Raw genomic sequence first — 25,505 nt, 5'->3', positions numbered from 1 at the left:
AGAGTAAAGAGGTGGTTCAGAGTAAAGAGGTGGTCAGTAACTTACTGTACGACCCCAGAGGAGCCCTTCAGGTTGTGCGTACAGTACTGCTTCACCACATCCCACAGCTTTATGGTGCCATCACAGCCTCCTACACACCAACAAGATGACAGACTCATATTACAGACAGGAAGTACAAGGTGAAATCTCAGAGTACCCATTTAAAGTGGGAGCATTTGATTGAGCGCAGTCAATGTTGTTTTGGGTATAACAGGTAGGTATAATAACTAGGCAGTGTTCATTTCGTCAACAAAAATAGTGACTAAAATATTCATCAAACACCTATTTTTCAGTGGCAATTGGCGAGACTGTAACTGACTAAATAGATCCAGAAAAAAATATAACTCAACGAAAATTATTTATCATCTCAGATGACTAAAACGAGACAAGACTAAATTCTCTCTGTAACTAAGATTGGACTACTAAGTGAACTGGACAAGAGCTTTAGAAAGATTGTGCTTATCACTGAAAAGCTCTCAATCAATTTTAGCTAGATGTTGCTACTCTTTGGCTCTCTGCGCTTATGTGTCTGATTGCACATGACATACAAAACAATAGCTATGTAGGCTAAATTAGGAATTTACATGGCCAAATAATTGTTATACAGCACATTCGGCAAGTGACCTTTTCCACATGTCGTTACGTTATAGTCTTATTCTAAAAATGACTAAATAAAACATCTCAACAATCTACACACATTACCCTATAATGACAAAGTGAAAAAAGGGTTAAGAACTGCTTGCTAATATTTACATAAGTACTCAGACCATTTGCAATGAGACTCGAAATTGCACGTAGGTGCATCCTGTTTCCATTGATCATCCTTGAGATGTTTCTACAACTTGGAGTCCACCTGTGGTAAATTCAATTGATTGGACATGATTTGGAAAGGCACACACCTGTCAACATAAGGTCCTACTGTTGACAGTGCATGTCAGAGCAAAAACCAAGCCATGAGGTCGAAGGAATTGTCCATAGAGCTCCAAGACAGGTTTGTGTCGAGGCACAGATCTGGGGAAGGTCCTCAATAACACAGTGGCCTCAATCATTCTTAAATGGAAGAAGTTTGAAACCACCAAGACTCTTCCTAGAGCTGGCCGCCCAGCCAAACTGAGCAATCGGGGGAGAAGGACCTTGGTCAGGGAGGTGACCAAGAACCCAGTGATCACTCTGACAGAGCTCCTGAGTTCCTCTGTGGAGATGAAAGAACCTTCCAGAAGGACAACCATCTCTGCAGCACAGCCATTATTGTAATGTCCAAACGGAAGCCACTCCTCAGTAAAAGGCACACAACAGCCTGCTTGGAGTTTGCCAAAAGGCACCTAAAGGACTCTGACCATGAGAAACAAGATTCTCTGGTCTGATGAAACAAGGGTCAACTCTTTGGCCTGAATGCCAAGCGTCAACACTGGAGGAAACCTGGCACCATCCCTACGGTGAAGCATGATGGGGGCAGCATCATGCTGTGGGGATGTTTTTCAGTGGCAGGGAGTGAAAGACTAGTCAGGATCGAGGGGAAGATGAACGGAGCAAAGTACAGAGAGATCCTTGATGAAAACCTGCTCCAGAGTGCTCAGGACCTCAGACTGGGGCAAAGGTTCACCTTCCAACAGGACAACGACCCTAAGTACACAGCCAAGACAACACAATGTCTGAATGTCCTTGAGTGGCCCAACCAGAGCCCAGACTTGAAACCGATCTAACATCTCTGAAGAGATCTGAAAATAGCTGTGCAGCAACACTCCCCACCCAACCTGACAGAGCTTGAGAGGATCTGCAGAGAAAAATGGGAGAAACTCCCCAAATACAGGTGTGCCACGCTTGTAGAGTCCTACCCAAGAAGACCAGACGCTGTAATCGCTGCCAAAAGTGCTTCAACCCAATACTGAGTAAAGGGTCTGAATACTTATGAATATGGAATGGTTCAGTTTTGTATTTTTAATATATTTGCAAACATTTCTAAACCTGTTTTTGCTTTGTCATTATGTGGTTTTGTGTGTAGATTGAGGAATAAAAACGATTTAATCAATTTTAGGATAAGGCTGTATCATAAAAAGTCAAGGGGTCTGAATACTTTCCGAAGGCACTGTCCACTTATGTTTGTCATTTTTCTGCTGTTGGGAAGAGAATGACGTCATACAGAAAAATGTTGGTAGGACAAGGCTGTGTATGTTTGTTCACATGGAAGTCAGTGATTTATGTTTACTGTAGGTTTGAGGCAATACAAATGTGATGTGACAAAATGAAAGGGCATTTAGTGGACTAAAATGGCCCACTGTTTTAGTTCTTTTGACAATAATTAGACTACAACATTATTCAAATGGTAAAATGTAACTAAGACAATTATATTTTAGTCAAAATGACAGACTAAAATACTCTAAAAGATTGCCAAAATGAACACTGTTACTAGATATAGCCTGGTACCAGATCTGTAAGTGCTTCTTGCCAACTGGCATCAGTGGTTTCTTTCAGCACGATTATTCTGAAATTATAACGATATACATCATCTGCATAGACCAGGCTAGGGTTTGATGGGTGTGGGACAGATCTGGGACCAGGCTAGGGTATGATGGGTGTGGGAAGTTATCCTATGAGGTCGATCCGCTCACCTGTGGCCAGGAGCGTGGCGGTGGGGTCAAAGGTCATGCTGGCAATGGGCACATTGTGGATGGCCCTCCAGGAGCGTGTGCACTGGGCCTGCTTCCAGTCCCATTGCTTCAGCAGCAGAGCCTTGCTGGCTGTTACCAGGATCTAGGGAGGGAAGGAGGAATGGATGGAGAGAAAGGGTGAGGGGGGAGGAAAGGGGAATAAAGGTGTCCCCATGCTTCCCAGCTGAAACAGTTTGTGCATATATTATGACAACATTTTTGTGACGTTTTTGTTTGTTTTGCACTTCGGTAGTCTTTTTTTGGGGCTGTTCGGGCACACAACATTTTTTCTGGCGGCAAGCTGAAGTTCGGAGGTGAAGTCTTCAGCCCTTCGTCGATGATCAGTCAAGAGTAGGGATTCTTCAAGAAAGTCTAGAAAGTCTAGAAAGTCATTCAAGGAGTGACGACTTGTTTTCATGAAAAAGGCGACAGCCGAACTGAAGCACGCTGATGCCTTAAGGTAGTCAAACTAAGTACCGAGTGTGACACTAAGGCTGTGTTTTCACGGGCAGCACAATTCTGATATTTTTAAGAGTAAATTGGTTTCTTGACCAATCTGATCAGATCTTTTTAGACCAATTGGGCAAAAGATCAGAACTGGGCTGCCTGTGTAAATGCAGCCGTAGGTCTGGAACAGCCCATCATATTATGTCAAATGTTTTACCTCATCATCAAGGCTGAGGGCGAATGATGTAATGTCCTCCTGATCATCCTGCAATTACAACAGTGATGGAAATGAAAATCTGTACAAACATTAAATTAATGTCTGAACTAGCTGCACACGAGTGTTGAGAGAGAGAGAGAGAGAGAGAGACAGTCTCACCTGTTCAATACTGTGAACAATCTTCCCTGTAACGATTTGCAAGACGTTGACACGTGTGCCACACGTACAAAATATGAATTTCTCATCTTTACTGATCTGTAACGTAGGAAAACATATTGAGATACCATAACATATCTGTCAACGGTATAGCTAGTTAATTATAGCTACAGTAACGTTAGTTGGCTAGCTAACTGTTTTACAGATGGAGGTAACTATCAGTGATAAATAACTTACCTGTACTTTTCCTCCCTTGTAGAATGGTTCGATAGTGCTGGAAACAGCATAGCTACATGAAGAAGAAAGAAAAAACAACGGCAATTTAGCAAGAAGATAGCTCAGATTTGCCCGGCGTTAGCTATCTAGCTAGCTGGCTATCCACGTGAAGTGCGTTCGACTTACTTGGTCTTGAACTGGAGATTGCTTTTTGCCATCTTGCTTTGGAAGACGTGAGTAAACCCCCACAATTTGCAGTTTAAGGACAGCTGAACTGATTTAGATCACTTGTTGTTAGAATTCATTAGCTTCGATCAACAAAATCCCCACATGTGTTGTTCAAGAGGTGGCTTTCGGTCTCTCACATTGTACGTCATATGACAGCGAGCGTGGAAAAAAAACGCACGACAGGGTGATTGGCTAGAATGCACAGCCGAACGTTTTGGGCTTCTTTGCAGTAAGAAGTTCACCGAGGAAAAAACTCAATACATGTTAAACCATTTTATATTCTATGTGTTTTCTGCACCATACACAGAAAGATACAATTATACTGAATATAAATGTATACATAGGGTGCATTTCATTGATGTAATACAAATAAAATGATGAACAAACTGCCAAATGTCCCACACCTGTAACCGTTGACAATACAATCGAGAAGAGATGATAATAGAGAGTAAACACCTATTGAAAACGACAAAAAGTTCTTATTCACAGCTAGGGGACTGACGACTGGTGCTAGAACAGGAGGGAAACGACACGGTCTATTACAATTTAGCCCAGTTCCGTGCTTTATATAATTTAGAGGTTTTTGAATATGTCAGTGCGCATGGTCACTCCTTTATGTTACGACAGGAATGTTCATCTGTGTGTGTGTTCTCTGAGTTGCCTCCATGAGTCTGTATGATACGTTAATAGACAACAGGAATGGATACTTGCTGAACAGAGGTGATTATTATGGTGAGTAAATAACTTAATAACTATATTTGTAACTTGAGCAATCAAAGGTTTAGTATGTTATTGACAATAGGTGTAAATTATTTATCAAATATTTTCTGTTATAATATAAAATGTTTGTATTATTTCATGGCTATGTTGTTTTACTATTCGTTTTGATTTATAACTCTTTGCAAAGATTGAACGGCATTTGTCAAACTGTGATGTTTGCGGGGCAGACATTCCCCTTTCCTTATGTTTAAAAACAGAGCCACTACCAAAATATACTTGTGCTCTGAAAGCCACTACCAAAATATACTTGTGCTCTGAAAGCCAGTACCAAAATATACTTTTGCTCTGAAAGCCACTACCAAAATATACTTGTGCTCTGAAAGCCACTACCAAAATATACTTGTGCTCTGAATGCCACTACAGAAAAGATTCATGACAAGCTGAACATTTAAAACGTTCTTAATTATTTCATGTCATTCCTAGTTATGAGAATAAACAGAACTGGGTTTTTTTTAGTCACATGGTCTGTCTCATATTATGACGTTCCAGAAGAAGTCTATTGTCACTGCTCATGGGTGACACTGAATTGTTGACATTATTATGGGCTGGTGGTGGCCCTTTCTTTAGGCTAAATATTCATTATTACAAACCAGAATTATATACTTTCTCAGATTGTAACATACATACTTCTGTATTCTGCTCTAGTCTCAGTGCACTTTTGTGCTCTGGATAAAATAATCTGTGAAATGCATTTTGCGTTAAAAAAAGAGAGAAGAAGAACCTATCAATATAAAGTATAAATAAAGTAAAGACACTTTTCTGTAACTGTTGTGTTCAGGCCGACCCGGACATGTCTTCACAGAGTGGGGGTCATGATGTGGAGCTGTTCGTAGAGACCCCAGACTATGACCTGATCTGCACCATTTGCCAGGGGGTCCTCAGGTGCCCAGTAAGAGCTGCATGCCACCACATCTTCTGCAAGAAATGCATTTTACAATGGCTGAAGAGGTACTGCCTGTGCCTCATCACAAGCAAACATTATTGTGTCCACAGATCATGATTGGATGAAGAGACAGTTTCCCAGACAGTTTCTCCATTGAAATAGCTTCATAGTCCCACTGTCCCAAAATGTCTAAAATTCACATTGTCGTAGTATAGGCCTATAGTAATAGTTATTAGTATATTTGTTACTACTGTAGCCTAAATTTAAACCGATGATGACAATTTGTGAGTGAAGATGATTCATTATTGTTCTTGAGGTGCAGACAGCAGACCTGCCCCTGCTGCAGAAAGCCTGTCAACCAGAGCTTGATATTTGTGATGTTCAAGCTAAGCAAGGTGATCGGTCGCCTAAAGATCAAGGTAAGTAAATGTTTTGTTAGAGAAAAAACACACACTTGGAGCAACCTAATCTCTTGCAGCAAACTTCTGCTTACTTGCCCCATGGGTGTGTTCATGCTTAATCTCATAGAGCCAGATGCGTGTGCCTCTGAATATTGCATATACTCCGACAGACTGGCACACAAGATTAGCACATGCTAACTTGGTAAGTAAGTATTAATGGATCATCAGATACTCTTGTTAAAAGCTGGCATTAAATATGTAACAATCGCTTTGTTAAATAAAAAGTTACTGAAAAGTCACCAGATTACTCTTTGACCAAATTGAGATCAGGAGCATCCTGTTTCCATTGATCATCCTTGAGATGTTTCTACAATGTGATTGGATTCCACCTGTGGTAAATTCAATTGATTGGACATGATTTGGAAAGGCACACACCTGTCTATATAAGTTCCCACAGTTGACAGTGCATGTCAGAGCAAAAACCAAGCCATGAGGTTGAAGGAATTGTCCGTAGAGCTCCAAGACAGGATTGTGTCGAGGCACAGATCTGGGGAAGGGTACCAACAAAATTATGCAGCATTGAAGGTCCCCAAGAACACAGTGGCCTAGATCATTCTTAAATGGAAGAAGTTTGGAACCCCCTAGACTCTTTCTAGAGCTGGCCGCCCAGTCAAACTGAGTAATCAGGGGAGAAGGGCCTTGTTCAGGGAGGTGACCAAGAACCCGATGGTCACTCTGACAGAGCTCTAGAGTTCCTCTGTGGAGATGGGCAAACCTTCCAGAAGGACAACCATCTCTGCAGCACTCCACCAATCATACCTTTATGGTAGTGGCCAGACAGAAGCCACTCCTCAGAAAAGGGCACATGATAGCCCGCTTGGAGTTTGCTCAAAGGCACCTAAAGGTAATGAGAAACAAGATCCCATGGTCTGATTAAACGAAGATGGAACTCTTTGGCCTGAATGCCAAGCTTCACATCTGGAGGTAACCTGGCACCATCCCTATGGTGAAGCATGGTGGTGGCAGCATCATGCTGTGGGTATGTTTTTCAGCGGCAGGGACTAGGAGACTAGTCAGGAAAGATGAACGGAGCAAAGTGCGGAGATACCTGATGACAATCTATTCCAGAGCGCTCAGGACCTCAGAGTGGGGAGCAGGTTCACCTTCCAACAGGATAACGACCCTAAGCACACAGCCAAGAAAACATAGAAGTGGCTTTGGGACAAGTCTCTGAATGTCCTTGAGTGGCCCAGCTAGAGCCCGGACTTGAAAACGATCAAAGATCTCTGGAGAGACTGGAAAATAGCTGTGCAGCGATGCTCCCCATCCAACCTGACAGAGCTTGAAAGGATCTGCAGAGAAGAATGGGAGAAACTCCCCAAATACAGGTGTGCCAAGCTTGTAGTGTCCTACCCAAGAAGACTTGATGCTGTAATCGCTACCAAAGGTGCTTCAACTAAGTAAAGGGTCTGAATACTTATGTAGATGTGATATTTATTTATTTTTATTATAAATGTGCAAAAATTTTGAAAAAACAGTTTTTGCTTTGTCATTATGGGGTATTGTGTGTAGCTTGATGGGGGGGGGAACAATTTAATCAATTTAGAATAAGGCTGTAATGTAACAAAATGTGGAAAATGCCAAGGGGTCTGAATACTTTCCGAATGCACTGTACTCCTTACCCTTTGACCTCTGCCCTTCTCTCCCCCATCTTTTCCCCCAGTGTAAAAACAAGGTCCGTGGCTGCCCGCATACCTTAGCCCTGTCAGAGCAGTACTGCCACAGCATGAGCTGCCTGTTCGAGCTCATTCCCTGCCCCTACCAGGGCTGCCGTGCCCAGCTCCTCCGCAGGGACCTGGATGCCCACGCCAGGCACTGTGAGCACTGGAGCCAACCCTGCCACATGGGCTGTGGCACCGTGCTGTCCCACCGCACCCAGGCCAAGCACAACTGCTACAGGCAGCTGAGGCATGAGTACGAGGCCAGGCAGAGGAACCACCGGGCCATCGCAGCAGCCCTCCAAAGGAAGATGAGGAGGATGCAGAGCACCATGGCCGACATGAAGAGGCAGATCGGCCTGATATGTGAGAGCCTGGAGGTCATGGACGAACTGGAGGAGGTGGAAGAGGAGGACCTGGGTGAAACCAGTGGGAGTTTCAGTAGCAGTAACAGCAGCTCCTGAGTCCTGATGCAATGTATTTATAAAAATGACTCCCACACACAATTATCTCTGACACTTGAACTGTTTAGGACTATGCAGATTTTAATTTTATTCCTAGCACTAAGTATGAAAGACCTGTGGAAATTTAATTTTCAGGGATGGACTGCTTCAAATAGCACATTTAGTCATAATTGCTTTGAGGGTGTGTTGATATTGAAACTTCATATTTCATTTGAAAATGTATAAAGTTAGAACAATTTTGAACTATGTCTTTTAACATTTTGATTTGTAAAGGATGATATATTTTACAAATAAAGTCAGCAACCTTTAACCTGTGTGATTTGTTGTGTTATATCATTATGTATATGCACATTCTACATGTGACAATAAAAACAAATGTTTCACCTGTTTGCATGAAATGTTACTTCCAGGGGGTCCAATGTTGGCCCTTTCTGGCTATAATAAACCACTGCAACTATTTATATATTCCATATGGAACAAAGCTCACCAACCACAGCAACATGCAATTCCATAATAAGACATACAACTCCGATGTTTGTATGCAAGTCAGTATATTTCAAAAAAGTCAGTATATTTCAAAATATTAAATAGAATCCAAAAGTTTAATCATACAGATTACAGGGTGTAGAAAATATCGCGAGGTTTGCCCTCATATAAATGCAAACGAAACCAGGCTAGGGCCTTCTTCCTGTTATACAGAACACGTAAGTAACATGTCGAACAATTCTTTATTCAATGAAATCCACAAGCATCTCTGTGATCTCATTACAGACTTCACTGTTTGATGGCAGAAATCCTTAATTGTACTGTTAACAGTTGATTTAGAACCAAATTGAAAAATGTTTAGGCAATTAATGATAGTTGTGAATGACTGAAGGTAACACAAGTTCCTAGTTAGCGCACATGGCTACAATACAAAATATCGATGTGGTACTCGTTATGTTTACTGTACAATATATAAATGTACCGTTCAGAAACCCTAACGATGCGACGCCGTTCATTACGTGCATGTTTATCCTATAATATTTCATTCGCTAGCCAGTGCGCTAAGCAATTCCACGAGCCATGATGTTGATTGGGCCTTGGTGACGTGAATTTAGGTAGCTCATCGTTACTTATTCTGCCGTTTAATCCTTATTCAACAGCAAATGGCGGACAACGCCGGTGGAGAACGTGGAGGTTTCCGTGGAGGGTTTGGCAGTGGCGACCGGGGTCGTGGTCGTGGACGCGGTAGAGGCCGTGGTCGCGGTCGTGGACGCGGTGCCAGGGGCGGCAAGTCCGAGGACAAGGAAGTGAGTTGACATCCTTGAGCCCTTGTTTTTCTTTCTGGTCACAATGAAGGCGATTACGAATGAAGACTAAACTGGCCTGAGTGACGTTGCATGTGCAATATGTTGGGTTTTATATTAATTCATAATTCAAGTGATGCTTAGTCTGACTTTGAAACCCTACATAAGTTGATTCTGCAGACCTTTGTCAGCAAGGCTTGGCCTGGAGTGGCTTAGTTCTTTCCTGTAGTGTCTGCTAGAGAGAACTGAGATGGTTTGAGGCCCTGCTGTGTCTCTTCCATGGCAAGGTTATAGGTATATCTCAGACAACTAATAGTTGGTGGTCCTGTGGCTCAGTAGTTGAGAGCATGGAGTTTGCAGGGTTGGGTTTGATTCCCACTTGCGTGAGAAAAAACCCTTCTCATGTGCCACATGTGTCGCTTTGTTTACTCTCTACTAAATGTTTAAAAATATATATTTTTGAAATTCATATGAATGTTTCTCTATCAGTGGGTGCCAGTGACAAAGCTGGGCCGCCTTGTTAAGGACATGAAGATCAAGTCTCTGGAGGAGATCTATCTCTACTCCCTGCCCATAAAGGTAAATGACAACTTAATGGTTTCCATAGCTATACATGTTAAACTAAAAGCACTATGAGCAGTTCACTCATATGGTGTGTTTATAATAGTTTTGTTTCCATCCTGCCTCTTCTGAAAGTGTTTTCTCATGTTATAGGAGTCTGAGATCATTGACTTCTTCCTGGGGTCCTCGTTGAAAGATGAGGTGCTGAAGATTATGCCTGTCCAGAAGCAGACCAGGGCTGGCCAGCGCACCAGGTTCAAGGCCTTTGTTGCCATTGGTGACTACAACGGCCATGTGGGCCTAGGGGTGAAGTGCTCCAAGGAGGTGGCCACTGCCATTCGAGGAGCCATCATCCTGGCAAAGCTGTCCATTGTGCCTGTGAGGAGGGGATACTGGGGGAACAAGATCGGCAAGCCCCACACCGTGCCATGCAAGGTGACTGGTCGTTGTGGCTCCGTCCTGGTGCGTCTGATCCCTGCGCCCCGTGGTACTGGCATCGTGTCTGCCCCTGTGCCCAAGAAGCTGCTCACAATGGCTGGTATCGACGATTGCTACACCTCGGCCAGGGGCTGCACTGCCACTCTAGGCAACTTCGGTAAGAAACCTACACTGTGTTTGACAAATTTTCAATGGTGTTTTAATGGGTATTATCAGTGCCGCCGCATCCCCCTCCTAGCTCTGCTCAGCTTCACCCATAAGTGGTATAGTTGTCGTTAATCAGGAGGTAAACTAACGAGTATGGTAATGCACGGCAGAAAGACTTCCTAATAGTCTCTTCTGTTCCCCCTTTCTGTGCTCAACATCCAGCCCCAGTCACTACAGTAGCCTAGTTGGGTACATAAAAGTGAATTGATACTAAGTGTTTGTCTTTACAGCCAAGGCTACCTTTGATGCCATCTCCAAGACCTACAGCTACCTGACCCCTGATCTGTGGAAGGAGACGGTCTTCACCAAGTCTCCTTACCAGGTCAGTTCTAAAGCCTTGATTCCCTCCACATTCATGATATCGGGTTTATAAAGCCCTTTTCCGTGTCTCATTGTAAGGATGGGAACAAAGTAAATGTTGCCTTTGTATTGCCCGTTCATGGTCTCAAAAGTGAATGGGTTACTGAAGGAGGCATACAGTAATTATTGTGGTTGTCTTTGAGGGGTGCGCACCGAATCCTTTCAATTCGATTAACTGCAACACAACTGTAGCGAGACATGATAGATCTAATATACAAATGGGCAGTCTAGATCTGTGATATATTAAACACTAACAGACCTGGTTCTTATTCACAAATCAAAACTTGGTTAAGTATGTTATTGACATTAAGGAACTTGGATGTGTGAAAGTGTCAATTTTGTGTCCTGCAGGAGTTCACTGATCACCTGGCCAAGACCCACACCAGGGTGTCTGTGCAGAGGACGGCCGCAGCTGTCCCGGCATCCTCCTAAACACTTTTGTACAGTGGATTAAATAAAGGGTTTAACACCATTACTGTCTCCTAAAACTGATGTGCTGTAATGTGGCTATAATATGAATCAGGATGTAAGATGCTGCTGGCTAGCTAGATCATGTGACGGCAATAAGATCAAACTCTATTTTGGGCATTCTGACACCATGGTTAATTATTACTTCAGGTAATGAGGACTTCAAGGCTCAAGACTCCTTCAAATCTGGATTTAACCAGCACTGCTCTTAACCCCCAGTCTTCCCTAAAAATCTGATATTTAGACCTTGGAGACAAGGTCAGCATGGACTTGAGTGCAGTAAGTGTTTAGGACTACCTTACTGCTGTATCCCACAAGTTTTGTAAGTTAGTGGTGAATTTCTAGCAAATTAAACAAAGACCAGGGAGATTTTCCATGATATGGAGCAATGAAGTTGCTCCATAATAAGTTTTTTTTTTTACCCCTTTTTCTCCCCAATTTCGTGGTATCCAATTGTGGTAGTAGCTACTATCTTGTCTCATCGCTACAACTCCCGTACGGGCTCGAGAGACGAAGGTTGAAAGTCATGCGTCCTCCGATACACACCCCGAACCAAGCCGCACTGCTTAACACAGCGCGCATCCAACCCGGAAGCCAGCCGCACCAATGTGTCGGAGGAAACACTGTGCACCTGGCAACCTTGGTTAGTGTGCACTGCGCCCGGCCCGCCACAGGAGTCACTGGTGCGCGATGAGACAAGGATATACCTACTGGCCAAGCCCTCCCTAACCCGGATGACGCTAGGCCAATTGTGAGTCGCCCCACGGACCCGAGTTAAATCTCTGGCCAGACTTGACAAAGGCCATCTAGCAATGATCGATAAACTTGACAGGGCTTGAAAAATAAAAAAAAATGCAAATATTGTGCAAAGCACTTACCCAGAAAGACTCACTGCTGAAGTGGATTTTAGCGTACTATAAACTGGTTATATCTGAATGCTGACAGCTGTGGTAAATTGTAGCGTATACCATGGTTGGTAACCAGTTTAAGAGTAAGACACCTTGGGAGGTTTGGTATATATCCAATATACCACGGCTAAGGGCTGTATCCAGGCACTGCGTTGTGATAAATACAGCACTTAGCCATGTGTTAATAATGTAGGTTTTTAAAACCTGTTTTCATTATGGGGCCCTACGTGTAAATGGTTGAAATGCATTTAATCCAGTTTAAATTCAGGCTGTAACCATACTCTGACTTATTCCACATCAATACTTTCTGAAGGCGCTGGCTAAAAGCACCAATGCTCTTGCATCTCATTACAAGCTTTGGTTTTTCCATTTAAGGTTGAGCATCAGCACATAGGGCATGCTGATTGGTGTCACCTCATTAGCATGTTACACCTGTGCTAGTTGCCATCACATTAGTGGGAAGGTGTTACACTTGTGCTGGCTCAGGTGCTATTTTAAGAGTGACTGGCCCAGTGGTCTTGATGGAAAAATCTGAAACCATTTTGAATTAATTGAAAAACCATCTTTCTTTTAGAATCAAACTATGAATATCTGAGATGTGCTATCATGTAGATTTAATCATGGCTGCATATTTCACAACGCTGGACTTGAATTCGACCAAGATGAATCCCAAATGAGTCAGATTTCTTGTATTCTGTGTCCCCTTGAAATTAGAATATTCAAGACTTTTCCACTCAGACCCCAATGCGTTTTGATCAAGTGAGAATCAATCAAATACATTGAGATTCAGTACTACTTGTACTTGCAGTGTACTTGCAGCCCAGTGGGACTAGACCACAACAGTTCCTATTCAAGAATGGTTTGAGTTCTGGAGATGGCTAAAAACTGCTGGAGTCAAGGGTAAATGCAGCTCATTCAAAAAAGTTGTCTGTTACTACAGCTAAACAATACAATGAGGACAATTAGTTTTTCGCAATAAACATATTTACTCTACATTTCATACATAGGAGAGAGACTTGGAACATAGTGATTAGGGGTTATATTGTTTAAGCTTTTGCCTCGGCCGCCATCATCCTGTCTTTCTGCTTCATCAGACATTTCCTTGAGCTGGCGTAGGCTCCCAGATCCCCATCTACAACAGAGGAAGGACAACAGTTTGACAATGCAATGGAACAGTAGCCTCACAGCCTTAACATTTCTGCATTCCACTGCAGGAAATTCTTCCCTGGAGGTGTCATGAAATGATTTATATTGAAAAACATTCGGGCAGCAGGACTTAAGTTTCTACTGAACACAACTAACACCTGAAGTTATGTTTCACTATATTGGATCACTCCGCGGCGGAGGGATACATTCGAGGTGAGGATTTACAGATTTACTCCCGTGTCCGCCCCTATATATAGACCCCATGACCGCGACACTTTATTGCTGAGGTTGCACTGTCACTCCTTTCTCTCAGGTGGGGTGGAGATGCTAAGGATGTGCCGCTGGGAGCTGGTCAGCACAGACGCCTCCCAATTCGGCTGGGGGGGTGTGACTAAGGGCAGGGTGGCCAGCGGCTGTTGGCTACACCCTTGGAGCGGCAGGCCCATCAATACACTAGAGCTGTACTGCTGGCCCTGCAGTCTTTCCTTCCACATCTGAAGGGAAGACATGTCCTGGTGAGAACGGACAACACCACAGTGGTGGCTTACATCAACCATCAGGGTGGACTGAGGTCGCACTGCCCCTCTCTTATGGCACGGGAGCTCCTTCTCTGGGCTCCGGGACGCCTAGCGTACCTGGCATCCTGAATGTGGCAGAGGAGGGAGGGCCCACCACCTTGGGACTAGAGCCTACATCCCCAGGTGGTGCAGCACCTGTGGGACAAGTTCGGGAGGGCGCAGGTGGACCCGTTTGCCTCCCTGGACAATGCGCACAGCCCCCTGTGGTACTCCATGTCGGAGCCACCTGGGCCTCTGTGCTTGGATTCTCTGGCTCACGATTGGCCAGGGCTGGAGCTTTATGCATTCCCCCCGTTTCCCCTGATCCAGGCTGTGCTGGACAGGACCAGGGGCATCATCTGCTTCTGGTGGCCCCATACTGGACCAGACTTCTCCTGTCGCTGTTGTCTGGGACACCATGGCAACTTCCCGAGACCAGACCTGCTGTCTCAGGCCGGGGAACTCTGTGGCATCGGAGGCCGCACCGCCTCAGTCTGTGGGATTGGCCACTAAACGGCACCAATGGTCCATGTTAAGACTACAAGAGGGTGTAATGAACACCATGCAGAACGCTAGGGCGCCTGCTATAACCGCGGCATACCTGCACTGGCGGTTGTTCTGCTCTTGGTGCACTAGTATTGAGGTTTGGCCCAAGTCATGCGGGGTGCACTATGTCCTCCAATACCTGCAGTCTCGCTTGGATGAGGGCTTCACAGCCTCTACACTGAGAGGGTATTTGGCTGCTATATCTTCCTGTCATGTGGGGTGGATGGACAGGTCAGTGGGGCGCCAGCCCTTGGTCTCCAGGTTTATGAAGGGGGTTTGTCCCCTGCGTTCAGCTAGGACCCATTCAATGGCGAGTTGGGATCTGGATGTGGTCTTGGCAGCTTTGGCAAAGCCGCCTTTAGAAACGTTGGAGTCTGCTTCCCTGAAACACCTCTCTATGAAGGTGGCTTTCTTGGTAGCGATTACTTCATGAAGAGGGTGGCTGAGCTCCATCCTCTTTCGGTAAGTTCTGAGTGCTACCGGATGGACCCCGGGGGGAGGAGTATATATCTCCGTCCCAACCCTTCATTCCTCACGAAGATTCTGTCAGACAGGCATGTGAACATCCCTTTTATCCTGTCTGCTTATGACCCTCCTCTCCGGCATGCTGTGGCTGCCTATGTGGAGCGTACACAGTCAGTGAGAACAGACCAGATCTTTGTCTGCTATGACGAGAGTCCTGGGGGCTGGGCTATCAAAGCGGAGGCTCTCTCACTGGATCGAGGAAACGATTACGACAGCATATCGCCTAGCTGGGATCTGTGGTGGCACATTCAACACGAGGTGTTGGTGTGTCCTGGGCTCTACTGCGAGGAGTGCCCTCGCTGATATCTGTGCTGCGGCCAGCTGGGCTTCCTCGTGGACCTTTGCTAGGTACTATCGGGTAAATGTGGCACCTCCCTCTGCGGTTGGTTCAGTGGTCCTGGGCGTCGCCTCCCCTTCCGGGGATGTGCCGGGACCCCTCTTCCACAATGACGGCCCCTGCGTCTTGGTCCCACGCTGGGACTTCGCCGCTGGCTGGCCAGGTCCCTCTAGCACTGACTAATCTGGTACACCAAAGTATTGGAGTGATCCAATATAGTGAAACATAACGAAGGTTACGTATGTAACCACGGTTATGTGAGCTATATGGATCACTCCAATCTTTTACGGTGCTAGAGGGGCCTCAAATTATGTCACGGCCATGGGGTCTATATATGGGGGCGGACCCTAGCCGTTACACGGGAGTAAATCTGTAAATCCTCACCTGGGATGTATCCCTCCGCTGCGAAGTGATACCAATATATTGGCGTGATCCATATAGCTCACATAACCGTGGTTACATATGTAACCTTCATTTTTCCAGGTTTGGGTCTGTTGATCTTCTCTCTCTCGCATGAGTTTTTTTTCCCATCAGTATTATTCAGAAATTAAAACATACATCTGCAGACTCAATAACGGGTGCTGTCAGTGGTTGGAGGTTCGAGCGACGCATAGGCCTAGCTGTCATTCTTGGAACATGGAACATGCTATCAACAGTGTTACTGCCATATTTACAACCCTGAATTGTAATTGAGGCATGACTGGAGTGAGTGGTACTTACAGCGTGACTGGTAGGCCTTGGCCACGTCTGCAAACTGCTGCAGCTCCTTGGAACAGTTCTGATGGTAGCTGGTACCCTCCCTCTGCTGGCAGGCCCTCAGACGCTCCTGGACCACCTTCACAATCTCCTGGTCCACCTTACTGGACGGGCGGGGGAGGGACACACACATAACAGACAGCTGTTAGGGACAAGGGTAGGGTGGTTGTGAATTCACTAAACAGGACAAGCCGATGAATGGTTAAAAGCAGTGGGTAACACGGAACCCAAACCGGCTGTGCGCGTGCGCCATCGTGCACAAATGTATTTTGTCCCCCCACACCAAATGCAGGTTAAAATATCAAAACAAACTCTGAACCAATTATATTAATTTGGGGATAGGTCGAAAAGCATTAAACATTTATGGCAATTTAGCTAGTTAGCTTGCACTTGCTAGCTAATTTGTCCTGGGATATAAACATTGAGTTGTTATTTTGTCTGAAATGCACAAGGTCCTCTACTCCGCCAATTAATCCACACATAAAACGGTCAACCGAATCGTTTCTAATCATCTCTCTTCCTTCCAGGCTTTTTCTTCTCTTGACTTTATATTGCAATTGGCAACTTTCATAAATTAGGTGCAAGACCTCGTTCGTCTTTCAGTCACCCACGTGGGTATAACCAGTGATGAGATGGCACGTGGGTACCTGCTTCTATAAACCAATGAGGAGATGGGAGAGGCAGGACTTCTGATCTGCGTCAGAACTGAATTTCTATTTTAGCCCTTGGCAACGCAGACACTCGTTGGCGCAATAATTGAATAACAGATTTCTAAATCTATTTTGCAACGCACGCAAAGCGAGCGGTGTAGTCAGCCTGTAACTGTCCTATCATATCTGACCACAGAACATTAATCTCTTGGACAAACTATGTAAGGTCAACTTCCCGGTAACCAATTGATGCAGATTCAGACTTTTCATACAACAGATGTGGAAAGCCTTTCGTGAACTTGCACTTGACTTTTCCCCCCTCTTACTAGCGGACTTTGCTGATAGGTACTTTGAGGGAAAATGACTTAATATGACTGGTTGTCCCACCTAGCCATTTGAAGATGAATGCACTAACTAAGTCGCTCTGGATAAGATGGTCTACTTTTTTTTACAGTATGTCTTGTCATTTAATCCAGTCAATGGGTTTTTCCTCATGATGAGAGTTGGTGTAGAGGGGTGTCAAACTTCTGGAGGACCACAGTGTCTGCTGGTTTTCACACGATCCTTTATTTCAGACTGGAAAACCATGACTATGTACTTAACGACCTTCATTGGGAGGAAAGTAAAGCCAGAGGCACTGTGGCCCTCGAGCTTGAAAGAGGAATACTTACTGATCTCTCCTCCACTGCATCTCAGCCTCATAGTAACAGGTATAGTCTCCCTCTGTGCACTCGGTCAGCTCTGGGACACGGCGGAACTTCTGGTGGTAGTAGTTGTACTTGTTGCCAGAGTGGATACCCTCCACAAGTTCTGTTGAGAGATGGGGGGAACATGTCAACATTTACTTCTTGTTGATCATGTGGTACAAAGTACTTAAGGAGTCCTATTGCTGACTGATTTCACATGAAAGGATTGGTGAAAGCTATGTGGAACTTCCAGTCCAATGTTAGATCAGTGATATTACTGGAAAGAGGTGAAGGATGCATTTCTAGACCCTGAATTACAGTAATATGATATTTAATGAGTAGTATCTAGCTAGTGTCAAGTGCATTGCGCTGCATGCAACATTATGCACTACACCTGAATAAACTAAAACTGCAACACACATAGCTACCGAGCTAGGTAGAAAGCATAACCGCAACACTTGCTAGTTTTGACAGCTAACCCTATCTAGTAAGCTAACTGAAACAATTTCTCTGAACTCCACATCTGTCATTTGAAATCCTCTATCATTATAAATGTTTTATGCCATGGTCTGTCTCCATGTATCTCGCTAGATATCTAACATTAGCTAGTGTTAGCAACCCCTCAAAATATTTGCCAAAACGTTAGCTTAGCTAGCTAGCTCACCTCTGAATGTGGTGACAGGGAGGTCCACGGAATAATAGAAGAGTTTAGTCAAAATCAGGGCTGGGTTGGGAAGGGTCGTCTGCTTGTCCACGATGGGAGTCTGGTGGGGAGGCTCTGGATACGCATCTTTATCATAGTCCGATGGCATTTTGCTGTCTTTTGTTAAAGAACAAAAATAAACTTATTGAATTCGACCTCTTCTACGCTTCTGCGCATGCGTAGGAGGAACAACATGGCGTTGGAGGTCAGAAGTAAGTATAACATGTAATATGGTGAACATAAATAACATTTCAGTAAGATTACCAAAAAACGATGTATACATTTTATTTACACCCTTTATCTCGAATATTACATTTACATTTCTTTCATTTTTCAAGCAGAGGTCGAAGGTAAAAGTTCAGCGCAGAGAAAATGTGTGGTCAGAGAGGAAGAGGCGACCCTGAACCCAAATATGTCCAAAACAAGACCAAAGCGTTTCTATGGGTTTGTTTTGGACCTAAACTTGGCGTCTGCCTTCCCGCCTTTGGGATCTCGTCATTATATACTGATCTCTGGTGTGTTCTAATTCAATGAACTTCCAGTCCACAAGGTGGCATATAAAACATCAAATTACGAAAAAACGTCCAGAAAGTCATCAGTGTGCGCAAATCTAGTTGAGGTTGGTGAGCTGAAGAGAATGAGTTGTTACAGTAAGTTGTATTAATGAAACTATTAATGAGAAGTGTTACGATTATCAAATGAAGGTATTTTCCCGTGACTAGATCAGGTAGTTAGTTAGCTATCTAAAGTAGTAAAGAGTTCGACTAAAACAATAGAAATGCCATGAAAACGCTACGCATGTGCCACGTGGGGGTGATAATTTTAGCTAGATCCAGAATCTCCTCGTTGCCGCCAATCCAAATTAGCCTACATTAAGACTATTTTTGTGTATTTGACACTCATGTTTGGGTAAAAATGGGAGTAATATCGTCACCAAAAAAACTATTTCTATATGACTAACGTTAGCTATGCTACCAGTTTCTAAGAACTGGGGTTAGCATTTAGCCGAATTATTTTCTAACCAAGAGAAGGAGAACTTTAAATATTATGCAGCGAAAATAGTCAATTATATCAGACCCGGATTTTAGTTACCTGTTGGAACACACAAATTATGACGGCTTTGACCAATATCCACTTTGTTGGCTCAGATTTTGAATTGGGGCCAAAGAATGTGTCCTTTGTTCTGTCCCACACGTTTTGCGTTCCATGAATATTTTTACTGCATGTAGCTAGCGCGTTCCTTAGATATGTCGTATTGTACTCTGCGGTGACCGACAGTTCTGTCTCAAAATTGGTAAATAGTTGTCAGGAAAACAATTGAATTATGAAGTCATTTAGCGGTTTGAATAGCTATTGTTATTATCCTATATTTTTGCTCTTTTGAGCTTAAAAACAATCATGTGTTTTGCGCTGGGGAAACATGTCATGTTTATTAGCTCGTAAAAGTGACTAATAAATACCCTTGAACCTTGTCATGCATTCAATCTTCATAAGAGCTTTTAAGCCTACATATACTAATTCCTCCTCCCAATCATGTTATGCATTTGTACAGTAACAGTAGATAAACAGTAGATGTCTCTCTCTCCCCACAGATGTCTGCAGCCAGTTGTCTGGGCACCCCACCACATGACCCACCACCAGAGGCCCACCACGAGCCAGTGCTGGCAGCCCTGGTCTTGTTTGAAAATGAATACGGCTCCTTAACTGGGCCAGCCACCAAATTAGAGCCCTTGCACAGAGTAACATCTTGAGTATGACTCTGACATCAGCACTTGTTCCTATCTCTTTCTGTCCCTTGCCTGGACGGCACACACAGACATGGTCAGTGGTCCTGCTGTCTTTTCTATATTTCTAACCTGAAGGGCACCTTGGAATCTACTAACTTTGGTCAGGGGCTCTGTTTGTGTGTTTGTTTATGTGTGTATGGTTTGATTTTAAGTTTCTGGTGTGTTTTGTTGAGTATTAAGACAACTTGTTGAACATGTTGCATGCTCGCTGTTCTTTCTCAGTATGCCATGTGCAAGAGGGCAATGGCGTTGTGCTTTTTGCACATGGCCTCAACATCGATAATATCCTAATTTCTTTTATACTTTGGCTGTTGTTTCTCGGCTACCTCAGAATCATTGCAGTCACAATGACTTTTTAGAGACGTTTTCTTTATTTGAGTTTCTCAACTATTAATTTGTAATGAATTCTGTATAGGAAATATTTCCCATTAGTTGTGCTACTAACTTGGTTTGAATAATGAAGGATTTGTTTCATGTGGACAGAAATTAATCTATTGACCTCAATGCAACACCTTTTCCCCAGGTTTTCATCTCTTTCAAATCCGTCTACAGAAATGTACAATGCTTGCATTATTGGTCCATTTGCAAGAATATACTTAATTTTTTTGCTGTCACAGAAATGGACTAGTCTGTTCAGTCAGCTTATGAAGGCATATTTCTAGTGTGGGTATGTTGATCCCTGTAAAATGAATTTTCCACTATTACTCTGCATGTGTTCTGATGGCTAATGAATCTTGATCGTCACTAAATTTCTCAAGACCGTCTCTTTGCCTGTATTAGTCAGTGTATAGGCTGTTCAGCACACAGACACTTGTCTTGAGCAGCCGTTACTGAAGCTCCGAGGTTGACAGGGCACACAACATGGCCATTCATTGTCAGAATGCAGCCATTAGGCCTCTTCCTGACACCTGTTCTTGTCACCGGGCTAATCCAGACAAGACGTCTGTCATAAACACGTAGGATGTGTGGGTTACTGACGGTACGAATGGGGAGGAGGTGATTTTGGGGATTCTTCAGGGCTATTACCCCTGGTTCTTCAACTTGGTCCCCGAGCATTTCATTTTATTCTGTACGTAAATTCCGAGACACTCCATTTAGTGTAATATTTTACATTTCATATGGTAGGTATTAATTTGTTGTCATCACCCATTTCGTGTAATATGTTACAAATTCGGAACATGTGAATTTTAAATTGTAAAACATATGATAGGTTACGAATTCTAGCTAGGTGGCTAAAGTTAGATACGCAAAGGGTTAAGATATTAGGAATTGGGTTATTTCTATTAACATTTTATTTCACCTTTATTTAACCAGGAAGGCCAGTTGAGAACAAGTTCTCATTTACAACTGAGACCTGGCCAAGAGAAAACAAAGCAGTTCGACGCCAACAACAACACAGTTACACATGGAATAAACAAACGTACAGTCAATAACACAATAGAAAAATCTATATACAATGTGTGCAAATGAGGTAAGATAAGGCAAAAAATAGGCCATAGTGGCAAAATAATTACAATTTAGCAATTAAACACTGGAATAGTAGATGTGCAGAAGATGAATGTGCAAGTAGAGATACTGGGGTGCAAAGGAGCAATAAAAGAATATAATATATATCAATAGGGTTAGCTAACATGTTAAGTAGTTGCAGGGTAGTTAAAAAGTTGCTAATTAGCTGAAATGTAAAAGTTGTTTGAGATTTGTACTCGCCACCGTTGGTTTGCTAGACGTTGGCGTTATACACCTAACCCGACCAACCACCCTCCTGTTTGCCCTCTGTCATTATGTAACCATACCAAATGTATCATATTGGAGTGTCCTGGATTTACATTTAATATGTTATGTCTAGTCTGGGACCAGCCTGTGCTTTGTTTTCTATGTTATTGATAAGTTATTAGTTTATATTGTACTTGTTTTCACTAATCCTTGTAGGTTATTATATTACTAGTTCTAGTTCTGTTTAGAGCCAAGATCTAGTAACCCATGTTTGATACTTCAGAGAAGGGTGATATGAATTCAACTGAAATGTAAAAAATAGACATCAAAATCAACTTTATCAAGGGTAAAGCCCAGCAATAACCTGGGGTTTTAGAGCCCTTGAAGCATTATCAGAAGTTAATTGACGTGAACATCTGTTTCGCTCCCTCCCAGTCTCACCGTAAATTCCACGCGCCCCGCCATGGGCACATGGGCTTCCTGCCCTGCAAGCGCAGCAAGAAGCACCGGGGGAAGCCCCGCAGCTGGCCCCAGGACGACCCCAGCCAGCCCGTCCACCTCACCGCCTTCATGGGCTACAAGGCCGGCATGACCCACATCCTGCGTGAGGTGCACCGCACTGGCCTGAGTATGTACAGTCTGCCTTACAGTGTGGGATGATGTAAGATTTGGATAGAACAATGTATATGTGAACCAGGAGTAAGAGCCATGAGAGAATTAGACCTGGTCCCAGATCTGTTTGTCCTGTCTAGACAAGGATCTCTGAGAAGACGCTGTATGATTTCATTTCTGAATAATGGTGATGGAATCAAACCGCTGATGCCAGAGAGAGAACATGTGGCATTGACCATAGAGCCCAGCTCTGTTTTCAATCCTAGTCTTCTTCCTCTATTCTGCTCTGACATTGATATGACACTTTGTCGTTCCTCCTGTAGGCGACACACAGGCCATTTGTCTTTATTATTTTTGTGGCAACTGACCCATATCTCCTCTCCCAACAGAGCAAGCCAAACGTGAGTCTGTGGAGGCGGTCACTATCATCGAGACTCCGCCTGTGATGGTGGTGGGGGTTGTTGGGTACATCGACACAGTCCGTGGCCTGAGGTCCTTCAAGACCATCTTCGCCGAGCACCTCAGTGATGAGTGCAAGCGCAGATTCTACAAAAGCTGGTGGGGCACATTGAAGTAGAGACTGTGACTGACCTCTGTGCAGATGATGTTTGATGTTTTAATTTCTGAATAATAGTGTTGAAATCAAACCGCTGATGCCAGAGAAGGAGGAGGAAGTAACCTATGACAAGAGATTATTTTTCAATCTCTACCCTGTATGTAAACTCTTCCAGGTACAAGAGCAAGAAGAAGGCATTCACCAAGTATGCCAAGAAGTGGACAGACGAGAGTGGCAAGAAGCAGCTGGAGAAGGACTTTAATAACATGAAGAAATACTGCACATCCATCCGGGTCCTCATCCACACTCAGGTACATAGAACCCTCTTATCAATCATGTGATCCAACAGAAATCCTCCACTCCTATCCTCAGTGAGTTTCTATTGGCTTGTGGTGAGTAAGTGACAGCTGGTGGTATCCCTGGGGTTCATCTGTCTCCACCCCAAGGACCTCCCTTCAGAACGGGCACGGCTGTCTGAGTTATAGCCTACCCAGCTCCTACCAGTCACATGGCAACTGAAAGGGGGGAAAACCTTCCCTAATCTCAAGGCCCGCGTTGTGAACAAATGTCTTCTCTCTCTCGCACGCACACATGCAGAGGAGTACTAGAGTATGGAGTTTTAAATTACAGTTTAAAAATACTCCTGTGAGGAGCAGTACCTCGACTGCACTTGAGGAAAGTTTGTGTTGGCAACAAACATTACTCAATCTTACTGATTGAATTCAGGGTATTGTCTGTTTGTCGAAGCAGTGATATGATTACTGTAAGATGTGGGGATAGAGCAATGTGAATCATGTCTCCAGTGAGAGTATTCGCCTGGTTCCAGATCTGTTCTAGCGGTCTTGATAATTCTTATCACATTTGGCAGATGTTTTTTCTCTTTCTGCAGATGATGTATGATGTTTTAATTTCTGAATAATAGTGAAGGAATCAAACCACTGATGCCAGAGAGAAAAACATGACCATATGAGTCAAGGCCGCAGAAATAGACGAGGCTATCGGAGACCTGACTGATGACTCACAGGACTGTAGGGTGAAGTTGCCTCTACACCAGGGCTGTCAAACATACAGCCCACGGGTGTATAGATATATAAAACAATAATGTTGTATATATCATTTTAGATTTGTGTGTAGGAAAACAAACTTTAAAAGCTTTAAAATGACTAAAACCAAATCTAAACTGTAGAAATAATAGACCTACATTCATAGTTTCTTGAAGTTGTCTAGCTCGTTAATAATCTCCCTAATGACAGCTAGACAGAGTGAGCATTGGAGGGGCTGGATAGAGGATGCATTTTTGCAAATTGGTGGCAAGTAAATATTTTACAAAATTCAGTGCTGCCTTCCGGATGTCGTTGTAGACCGACTGCGGCTCCCGGGGCAAATTGAGTTTGACAACCCTGCCCCAGGCGCTGATCTTGACATTTCCCCCAATAATGGGTAGGATTGGGGAAAGGGAAGCTAATCCTGGATCAGACTGAATCCTAAAATAAATCATATTTAGTCTGTGTGGAAGTGATGGGAGTGGAGGCACTAAAGTTGTGTGTGTGTGTGTGTGTGAATCTTGCTGGCTTCTGTACATTTATAATTGTGTCTCTCTAGATTCGCCTGCTGCCCCTCAAAGCTAAGAAGGCCCATATCATGGAGGTGCAGCTGAACGGCGGCACCATCTCCGAGAAGGTGGACTGGGTCAAGGAGAAGCTGGAGCAGCCCGTCCCTGTGTCCTCAGTCTTCTACCAGGACGAGATGATAGACGTCATCGGGGTCACCAAAGGTCATGGGATGAAAGGTAAGAGGTTTTGAGGTACTTGGTCGTCGAGGTAAAAGGGTCACCGTAGAAGATAGTCCTAGGTACAGATCTCCCACTCATCCATTTGTTCTGTCTTGCTACCAAACGTGACAATGTCCTCTGTGCAGATGATGTATGATGTTTTAATTTCTGAATAATAGTGAAGGAATCAAACCACTGATGCCAGAGATTTTTGTTGTTGAGAATGACCATATGAGTTGTCACTCAGCCTGGGAATGAGTGGGAGAAATCTATATGGACATTAATGACATGGCAGTACCATTGGTTATAATATCTCCAAAGTTGAGACATCTCTAGATCTAACAGAATGGCTCAAAGACCCAGAGTTTTTCTACTTGCTAATAATAATCTAATTAGTAAAAGATGCATGTCAATGTCTGCTGACTGACGGTATATTACTATTCAGCTATTCTATTGGCTGGTCCTGTGGCGTAACCCATTTCCTACTGGTTTTCCTATTGGTTGTCAGGTGTGACCAGTCGTTGGGGAGTGAAGAAACTGCCCAGGAAGACTCACAAAGGCCTCCGTAAGGTGGCCTGTATCGGAGCCTGGCACCCTTCCCGTGTGGGCTACACCATCGCCCGTGCCGGCCAGAAGGGCTACCACCACCGCACAGAGCTCAACAAGAAGGTCCGCAGCACCAAGGCTCTAGTTGAGATGGGCATGTGAAATTCATTAGTTGAGATGTGAAAT

At 43.9% G+C, this 25,505-nt stretch overlaps 5 protein-coding genes and 1 non-coding gene across 9 annotated transcripts in view; 4 read left to right on the top strand and 2 right to left on the bottom strand.

The window, feature by feature from the left end:
• Positions 1-4,104, bottom strand: part of LOC139396661 (transducin beta-like protein 3) — a 37,132-nt gene extending 33,028 nt beyond the window's left edge. The window contains exons 1-6 of the mRNA XM_071143597.1: positions 3,910-4,104; positions 3,745-3,796; positions 3,511-3,606; positions 3,352-3,399; positions 2,649-2,790; positions 46-130 (exon numbers count right to left, since the gene is read on the bottom strand). Coding sequence (XP_070999698.1) covers positions 46-130; positions 2,649-2,790; positions 3,352-3,399; positions 3,511-3,606; positions 3,745-3,796; positions 3,910-3,941 — 455 coding nt within the window. The 5' untranslated portion in view covers positions 3,942-4,104. The remainder of the gene's footprint in view (positions 1-45; positions 131-2,648; positions 2,791-3,351; positions 3,400-3,510; positions 3,607-3,744; positions 3,797-3,909) is intronic.
• Positions 4,105-4,561: 457 nt separating this feature from the next.
• On the top strand, positions 4,562-8,571 carry LOC139396663 (RING finger protein 151-like). Of its 4 annotated transcripts, none has more exons than XM_071143600.1 (5): positions 4,562-4,683; positions 5,510-5,679; positions 5,937-6,033; positions 6,143-6,217; positions 7,739-8,571. In XM_071143600.1, exons 1-5 carry the CDS (start codon positions 4,681-4,683, stop codon positions 8,195-8,197), a joined length of 804 nt encoding a protein of 267 aa, XP_070999701.1. In that variant the 5' UTR covers positions 4,562-4,680; the 3' UTR covers positions 8,198-8,571. The 4 variants fall into 4 exon arrangements, with proteins under 4 accessions (XP_070999701.1, XP_070999700.1, XP_070999704.1 ...); XM_071143599.1 differs by having other exon boundaries at positions 5,931-6,033; XM_071143603.1 differs by lacking the exon at positions 6,143-6,217.
• A 321-nt stretch (positions 8,572-8,892) lies between these two features.
• LOC139396659 (small ribosomal subunit protein uS5) lies at positions 8,893-11,517 on the top strand. Its single transcript, XM_071143595.1, has 5 exons — positions 8,893-9,489; positions 9,976-10,065; positions 10,201-10,642; positions 10,923-11,014; positions 11,404-11,517. The coding sequence occupies exons 1-5, from the start codon at positions 9,346-9,348 to the stop codon at positions 11,482-11,484; spliced, it is 849 nt and encodes a 282-aa protein (XP_070999696.1). The 5' UTR covers positions 8,893-9,345; the 3' UTR covers positions 11,485-11,517.
• Positions 9,661-9,797, top strand: LOC139396666 (small nucleolar RNA SNORA9). Its single transcript, XR_011630815.1, has one exon. It is a non-coding gene; the product is annotated as a small nucleolar RNA SNORA9 (small nucleolar RNA).
• Positions 11,518-13,394: 1,877 nt separating the features above from the next.
• LOC139396660 (NADH dehydrogenase [ubiquinone] 1 beta subcomplex subunit 10-like) lies at positions 13,395-18,527 on the bottom strand. Its single transcript, XM_071143596.1, has 4 exons — positions 18,296-18,527; positions 17,617-17,755; positions 16,260-16,399; positions 13,395-13,560 (listed from the first exon to the last, which is right to left on the bottom strand). The coding sequence occupies exons 1-4, from the start codon at positions 18,441-18,443 to the stop codon at positions 13,475-13,477; spliced, it is 513 nt and encodes a 170-aa protein (XP_070999697.1). The 5' UTR covers positions 18,444-18,527; the 3' UTR covers positions 13,395-13,474.
• A 1,399-nt stretch (positions 18,528-19,926) lies between these two features.
• Positions 19,927-25,481, top strand: LOC139396664 (large ribosomal subunit protein uL3-like). Its single transcript, XM_071143604.1, has 6 exons — positions 19,927-20,155; positions 22,270-22,462; positions 22,836-23,004; positions 23,178-23,313; positions 24,605-24,791; positions 25,282-25,481. The coding sequence occupies exons 1-6, from the start codon at positions 20,153-20,155 to the stop codon at positions 25,479-25,481; spliced, it is 888 nt and encodes a 295-aa protein (XP_070999705.1). The 5' UTR covers positions 19,927-20,152.
• Positions 25,482-25,505: the final 24 nt, after the last annotated feature.

This window comes from Oncorhynchus clarkii, unplaced genomic scaffold (assembly GCF_045791955.1).
Source record: "Oncorhynchus clarkii lewisi isolate Uvic-CL-2024 unplaced genomic scaffold, UVic_Ocla_1.0 unplaced_contig_632_pilon_pilon, whole genome shotgun sequence".
NCBI classification, from domain to species: domain Eukaryota; kingdom Metazoa; phylum Chordata; class Actinopteri; order Salmoniformes; family Salmonidae; genus Oncorhynchus; species Oncorhynchus clarkii.
The sequence above is the reverse complement of the archived record's forward strand: the minus strand, read 5'-3'. Positions and strand labels throughout refer to the sequence as shown.

What these genes read in the sequence shown, in the direction of transcription:
- LOC139396663 (XM_071143599.1), top strand. An exon ending in TCGGTCGCCTAAAGATCAAG is followed by an intron (nt 6,034 to 6,142) that starts GTAAGTAAATGT and finishes TTAATCTCATAG; the next exon opens with AGCCAGATGCGTGTGCCTCT. An exon ending in GATTAGCACATGCTAACTTG is followed by an intron (nt 6,218 to 7,738) that starts GTAAGTAAGTAT and finishes CTTTTCCCCCAG; the next exon opens with TGTAAAAACAAGGTCCGTGG.
- LOC139396659 (XM_071143595.1), top strand. Translation starts at nt 9,346, where the DNA reads ATGGCGGACAACGCCGGTGGAGAACGTGGAGGTTTCCGTGGAGGGTTT. An exon ending in GCAAGTCCGAGGACAAGGAA is followed by an intron (nt 9,490 to 9,975) that starts GTGAGTTGACAT and finishes TTTCTCTATCAG; the next exon opens with TGGGTGCCAGTGACAAAGCT. An exon ending in TCTACTCCCTGCCCATAAAG is followed by an intron (nt 10,066 to 10,200) that starts GTAAATGACAAC and finishes CTCATGTTATAG; the next exon opens with GAGTCTGAGATCATTGACTT.
- LOC139396660 (XM_071143596.1), bottom strand. Translation starts at nt 18,443, where the DNA reads ATGCCATCGGACTATGATAAAGATGCGTATCCAGAGCCTCCCCACCAG. An exon ending in ATGCAGTGGAGGAGAGATCA is followed by an intron (nt 16,400 to 17,616) that starts GTAAGTATTCCT and finishes CCGCCCGTCCAG; the next exon opens with TAAGGTGGACCAGGAGATTG. An exon ending in CAAGGCCTACCAGTCACGCT is followed by an intron (nt 13,561 to 16,259) that starts GTAAGTACCACT and finishes CCTCTGTTGTAG; the next exon opens with ATGGGGATCTGGGAGCCTAC.
- LOC139396664 (XM_071143604.1), top strand. An exon ending in GGTGCACCGCACTGGCCTGA is followed by an intron (nt 22,463 to 22,835) that starts GTATGTACAGTC and finishes CTCTCCCAACAG; the next exon opens with AGCAAGCCAAACGTGAGTCT. An exon ending in GGGTCCTCATCCACACTCAG is followed by an intron (nt 23,314 to 24,604) that starts GTACATAGAACC and finishes GTGTCTCTCTAG; the next exon opens with ATTCGCCTGCTGCCCCTCAA.